Below are 6,627 nucleotides of genomic sequence, written 5' to 3'. Positions count from 1 at the left end.
ACACACACACACACACACACACACACACACATTAAAATAACATGCAGAGCATCCTCCCTCAGTGAGCTCAGACTGCTGTAACCCCGACCCCTAGCATCCTGCAGAGCATCCTGGAGAGCATCCTGCAGAGCATCCTGCAGAGCATCCTACAGCTCATCAGACCAGTCTCCATGAGGGATCATCATCATCATCATCATCATCATCACCACCACCACCACCACCATCATCATCATCATCATCATCATCATCATCATCATCATCATCATCATCCTGGCTGCTACAGGATGTGCTGTATACACCTGGCTGCTACAGGATGTGCTGTATTCACCTGGCTGCTACAGGATGTGCTGTATTCACCTGGCTGCTACAGGATGTGCTGTATTCACCTGTCTGCTACAGGATGTGCTGTATTCACCTGGCTGCTACAGGATGTGCTGTATACACCTGGCTGCTACAGGATGTGCTGTATTCACCTGGCTGCTACAGGATGTGCTGTATACACCTGGCTGCTACAGGATGTGCTGTATTCACCTGTCTGCTACAGGATGTGCTGTATTCACCTGGCTGCTACAGGATGTGCTGTATACACCTGGCTGCTACAGGATGTGCTGTATTCACCTGTCTGTGGCTCTGTCTGCTGCAACAGACCAATAAAGGGCGGCTGACTCTGAGAGTAATGTCTGCAGTGCGGAGGACTGAGCTCATGCTTGCTCCCAGGGTTCAAAGGTCAGAGGACTTGTGTTTATAACCAGGAGAGTAAAGGGCAGAGATGCGCGAGGGCGAGAACAGCTGACCGCTCCGGTTAGACATTCAGGTTTTTGGAAAATCTCAGAATCATGACAAAATTCAGAGCTAAGAAAAAAAAGCTGAAATTCTGAGAAAAAGCAAACATTCGGATAAAAAAGCAACGATTTGAGAGAAAAAGGCAAAAAAACGGAAACAAATCTAAAATTCCTGAGAAAAAACAAAAAATCAGAGAAAAGCTAAAAGAGTGGACGAGCCAATCAGAGAGCAGCTGAGATCACAGGGTTAATGCTGAGTCAGTTCTCACCTCGTTGTAACAGCCAGCGTCCGGCTGCAGCGCCCTGAAGTCTCGGTGGTCGCGCTGCCACAGGCGGTTCTGCAACACACACACACACACTGTTTCACTGGAGCTGCACGACACACACACACTGTTTCACTGGAGCTGCACGACACACACACACTGTTTCACTGGAGCTGCACGACACACACACACTGTTTCACTGGAGCTGCACGACACACCAGGGTTTCCCACACATAGACTATACTTGGGCGGGCCGCCCAGGTATATTAACGGCCGCCCAAGTATATTTCGCGACCCATTTATTATTTTTTTTTTTATATAATTTTTTTTTATATAATTTTTTTTTTATTCGTCCGTAACCACGATCCCATCTGCGATCGATTAACTTGTGGACAATGATCCCTCGCTCCCTTGCACAGATCTCGCCTCCTTGTGGCCTGTTAAGTGGCCTGCCTCACACAGGGGGACTGGCTGTCCACATGATGTGGCCTGCCTCACACAGGGGGACTGGCTGTCCACATGATGTGGTCTGCCTCACACAGGGGGACTGGCTGTCCACATGATGTGGCCTGCCTCACACAGGGGGACTGGCTGTCCACATGATGTGGTCCTGCCTCACACAGGGGGACTGGCTGTCCACATGATGTGGCCTGCCTCACACAGGGGGACTGGCTGTCCACATGATGTGGCCTGCCTCACACAGGGGGACTGGCTGTCCACATGATGTGGCCTGCCTCACACAGGGGGACTGGCTGTCCACATGATGTGGCCTGCCTCACACAGGGGGACTGGCTGTCCACATGATGTGGCCTGCCTCACACAGGGGGACTGGCTGTCCACATGATGTGGCCTGCCTCACACAGGGGGACTGGCTGTCCACATGATGTGGCCTGCCTCACAGGGGGACTGGCTGTCCACATGATGTGGCCTGCCTCACACAGGGGGACTGGCTGTCCACATGATGTGGCCTGCCTCACAGGGGGACTGGCTGTCCACATGATGTGGCCTGCCTCACAGGGGGACTGGCTGTCCACATGATGTGGCCTGCCTCACAGGGGGACTGGCTGTCCACATGATGTGGCCTGCCTCACACAGGGGGACTGGCTGTCCACATGATGTGGCCTGCCTCACACAGGGGGACTGGCTGTCTACATGATGTGGCCTGCCTCACACAGGGGGACTGGCTGTCCACATGATGTGGTCTGCCTCACACAGGGGGACTGGCTGTCCACATGATGTGGCCTGCCTCACACAGGGGGACTGGCTGTCCACATGATGTGGCCTGCCTCACACAGGGGGACTGGCTGTCCACATGATGTGGTCTGCCTCACACAGGGGGACTGGCTGTCTACATGATATGGCCTGCCTCACAGGGGGACTGGCTGTCCACACGATGTGGCCTGCCTCACAGGGGGACTGGCTGTCCACACGATGTGGCCTGCCGACATGGCCACTGTCATACAGATCATAAATCAGAGCCCTTGATTGGTCTCTGTGTGTCATTCCAGCTCGGGATCAGCTCAGCTCAGGTGAGGTGAAGGACTCTCTGAGTGTTTAGAAAGTTAACTCAGTCTAAGCTCTCAGTGGGTCTCAAACGGTGTGGTCACCGTTTATGTAAACACATATTAAGGTGAAAAAAGGTAAGATACACTTTTAAAACTTGTTGAGAGAAAACTAGTCTTTGCTGCTGCCTCAAAGAGGAGCAGGGGGGAGAGGAGGGAGAGGAGGGGGGGGGAGGGAGAGGGGGAGAGGAGGGAGACAGGAGAGGGGGAGAGGAGGGAGAGGAGGAGAGGAGGAGAGGGGGAGAGGAGGGAGAGGAGGGAGAGGAGAGGAGGAGAGGAGGAGAGGAGGGAGACAGGAGAGGGGGAGAGGAGGGAGACAGGAGAGGGGGGAGAGGAGGGAGACAGGAGAGGGGGAGAGGAGGGAGAGGAGAGGAGGGAGAGGGGGAGGGAGACAGGAGAGGCTGGTTCAGGAGCACAGACACACTCACAACTATAAATGAACCAAAAATAAATGAATAAACAAGTTTCAGTGTTTTCTTCATATTGAAATGGTATGTTGTTGTTGTTGTTGTTGATGGATGGTATGTTATTGGTTATGGCCATGATTTTATGATTATTGAAATGCATACAGTTCTGTTTAATATAGGTGTTTCCATAGATCTAGTCTCTATATGTTCCCCTCAAAATGCACCAGATTGATGCATTTAACTCCAACATACAAAATAAAATCTTACCGGGGGGGCATGCCCCTGGACCCCCTAGAGGGTTTGAGGTCGACCCCCACTAAAAATCACATGGATAGGTTCCTAAATACATTTATAAATACATTTATTTTTTTAAATAGTAACCCATTTCCATATGTTCATGTGTGGGTAGTAGATTTAAACTATAGGGCTATCACTATGGGCCCTGCCTGCACCTGTTCGCTCTGTGAGGGTTTACCTCCAGGTGTCTGATGACAGAGGGGCTAGTGATGGACAGGTGAGTGTTTACCTCCAGGTGTCTGATGACAGAGGGGCTAGTGATGGACAGGTGAGTGTTTACCTCCAGGTGTCTGGTGAGAGGGGCTAGTGATGGACAGGTGAGTGTTTACCTCCAGGTGTCTGGTGACAGAGGGGCTAGTGATGGACAGGTGAGTGTTTACCTCCAGGTGTCTGGTGACAGAGGGGCTAGTGATGGACAGGTGAGTGTTTACCTCCAGGTGTCTGGTGAGAGGGGCTAGTGATGGACAGGTGAGGGTTTACCTCCAGGTGTCTGGTGACAGAGGGGCTAGTGATGGACAGGTGAGTGTTTACCTCCAGGTGTCTGGTGACAGAGGGGCTAGTGATGGACAGGTGAGGGTTTACCTCCAGGTGTCTGATGACAGAGGGGCTAGTGATGGACAGGTGAGTGTTTACCTCCAGGTGTCTGGTGAGAGGGGCTAGTGATGGACAGGTGAGTGTTTACCTCCAGGTGTCTGATGACAGAGGGGCTAGTGATGGACAGGTGAGTGTTTACCTCCAGGTGTCTGGTGAGAGGGGCTAGTGATGGACAGGTGAGTGTTTACCTCCAGGTGTCTGATGACAGAGGGGCTAGTGATGGACAGGTGAGTGTTTACCTCCAGGTGTCTGGTGACAGAGGGGCTAGTGATGGACAGGTGAGGGTTTACCTCCAGGTGTCTGGTGACAGAGGGGCTAGTGATGGACAGGTGAGGGTTTACCTCCAGGTGTCTGATGACAGAGGGGCTAGTGATGGACAGGTGAGGGTTTACCTCCAGGTGTCTGGTGACAGAGGGGCTAGTGATGGACAGGTGAGGGTTTACCTCCAGGTGTCTGGTGAGAGGGGCTAGTGATGGACAGGTGAGGGTTTACCTCCAGGTGTCTGATGAGAGGGGCTAGTGATGGACAGGTGAGTGTTTACCTCCAGGTGTCTGATGAGAGGGGCTAGTGATGGACAGGTGAGGGTTTACCTCCAGGTGTCTGACAGAGGGGCTAGTGATGGACAGGTGAGTGTTTACCTCCAGGTGTCTGATGAGAGGGGCTAGTGATGGACAGGTGAGTGTTTACCTCCAGGTGTCTGATGAGAGGGGCTAGTGATGGACAGGTGAGTGTTTACCTCCAGGTGTCTGGTGACAGGGGGGCTAGTGATGGACAGGTGAGGGTTTACCTCCAGGTGTCTGATGACAGAGGGGCTAGTGATGGACAGGTGAGTGTTTACCTCCAGGTGTCTGGTGAGAGGGGCTAGTGATGGACAGGTGAGGGTTTACCTCCAGGTGTCTGGTGAGAGGGGCTAGTGATGGACAGGTGAGTGTTTACCTCCAGGTGTCTGGTGACAGAGGGGCTAGTGATGGACAGGTGAGTGTTTACCTCCAGGTGTCTGGTGAGAGGGGCTAGTGATGGACAGGTGAGGGTTTACCTCCAGGTGTCTGACAGAGGGGCTAGTGATGGACAGGTGAGTGTTTACCTCCAGGTGTCTGGTGAGAGGGGCTAGTGATGGACAGGTGAGTGTTTACCTCCAGGTGTCTGATGACAGAGGGGCTAGTGATGGACAGGTGAGGGTTTACCTCCAGGTGTCTGGTGAGAGGGGCTAGTGATGGACAGGTGAGTGTTTACCTCCAGGTGTCTGGTGAGAGGGGCTAGTGATGGACAGGTGAGTGTTTACCTCCAGGTGTCTGATGACAGAGGGGCTAGTGATGGACAGGTGAGGGTTTACCTCCAGGTGTCTGGTGAGAGGGGCTAGTGATGGACAGGTGAGTGTTTACCTCCAGGTGTCTGGTGAGAGGGGCTAGTGATGGACAGGTGAGGGTTTACCTCCAGGTGTCTGGTGAGAGGGGCTAGTGATGGACAGGTGAGTGTTTACCTCCAGGTGTCTGATGACAGAGGGGCTAGTGATGGACAGGTGAGTGTTTACCTCCAGGTGTCTGATGACAGAGGGGCTAGTGATGGACAGGTGAGTGTTTACCTCCAGGTGTCTGATGAGAGGGGCTAGTGATGGACAGGTGAGGGTTTACCTCCAGGTGTCTGGTGACAGAGGGGCTAGTGATGGACAGGTGAGTGTTTACCTCCAGGTGTCTGATGACAGAGGGGCTAGTGATGGACAGGTGAGTGTTTACCTCCAGGTGTCTGATGAGAGGGGCTAGTGATGGACAGGTGAGTGTTTACCTCCAGGTGTCTGATGAGAGGGGCTAGTGATGGACAGGTGAGTGTTTACCTCCAGGTGTCTGATGACAGAGGGGCTAGTGATGGACAGGTGAGTGTTTACCTCCAGGTGTCTGATGAGAGGGGCTAGTGATGGACAGGTGAGGGTTTACCTCCAGGTGTCTGGTGACAGAGGGGCTAGTGATGGACAGGTGAGTGTTTACCTCCAGGTGTCTGATGACAGAGGGGCTAGTGATGGACAGGTGAGGGTTTACCTCCAGGTGTCTGATGACAGAGGGGCTAGTGATGGACAGGTGAGTGTTTACCTCCAGGTGTCTGATGACAGAGGGGCTAGTGATGGACAGGTGAGTGTTTACCTCCAGGTGTCTGATGAGAGGGGCTAGTGATGGACAGGTGAGTGTTTACCTCCAGGTGTCTGATGACAGAGGGGTTGTAGTCGATGGTCTTGCGGTTCACAGCCTTCCTCATGCGCTTCCCGTCGAAGGTGAGCTGCTGCATCGCCTGCTGCTGGGCGAAGTCCGGCCTCTTGTAGAACACCTGCCGCGGAGCCTGGTGCTGGAAGCGCGGCATGTGGAAGAAGCGCTGCGGGGAACCGATGTCCGTCGCCATGGTGACTCTCTGTACCTGCAGGGGGGTACAGGTCGGTTAGAGTATGGTTAGATCAATCAGGAGCTTTAAACAGCTAATGTTGGGCTATAAAGGAACTACAGCACGGTCACATGACTTCACGTCACCACCGCTAAGCTAACGGTGGCTAATGTTGGGCTATAAAGGAACTACAGCACGGTCACATGACTTCACGTCACCACCGCTAAGCTAAAGGTGGCTAATGTTGGGCTATAAAGGAACTACAGCACGGTCACATGACTTCACCACCGCTAAGTTAAGGTGGCTAATGTTGGGCTATAAAGGAACTACAGCACGGTCACATGACTTCACGTCA

The 6,627-nt window shown here is 53.1% G+C and overlaps 1 protein-coding gene across 1 annotated transcript in view; it reads right to left on the bottom strand.

Annotated features, from left to right (window-relative positions):
- The window catches only part of wdr33 (WD repeat domain 33), a 54,798-nt gene extending 48,494 nt beyond the window's left edge, over nucleotides 1-6,304 (bottom strand). Inside the window, exons 1-2 of the mRNA XM_034080186.2 lie at nucleotides 6,090-6,304; nucleotides 1,052-1,120 (exon numbers count right to left, since the gene is read on the bottom strand). Coding sequence (XP_033936077.1) covers nucleotides 1,052-1,120; nucleotides 6,090-6,293 — 273 coding nt within the window. The 5' untranslated portion in view covers nucleotides 6,294-6,304. The remainder of the gene's footprint in view (nucleotides 1-1,051; nucleotides 1,121-6,089) is intronic.
- Between the last annotated feature and the right edge of the window lie 323 nt (nucleotides 6,305-6,627).

Source organism: Pseudochaenichthys georgianus, unplaced genomic scaffold (assembly GCF_902827115.2).
Source record: "Pseudochaenichthys georgianus unplaced genomic scaffold, fPseGeo1.2 scaffold_930_arrow_ctg1, whole genome shotgun sequence".
Taxonomy (NCBI): Eukaryota; Metazoa; Chordata; class Actinopteri; order Perciformes; family Channichthyidae; genus Pseudochaenichthys; species Pseudochaenichthys georgianus.
This window is presented reverse-complemented; position numbering and strand designations above follow the sequence as displayed.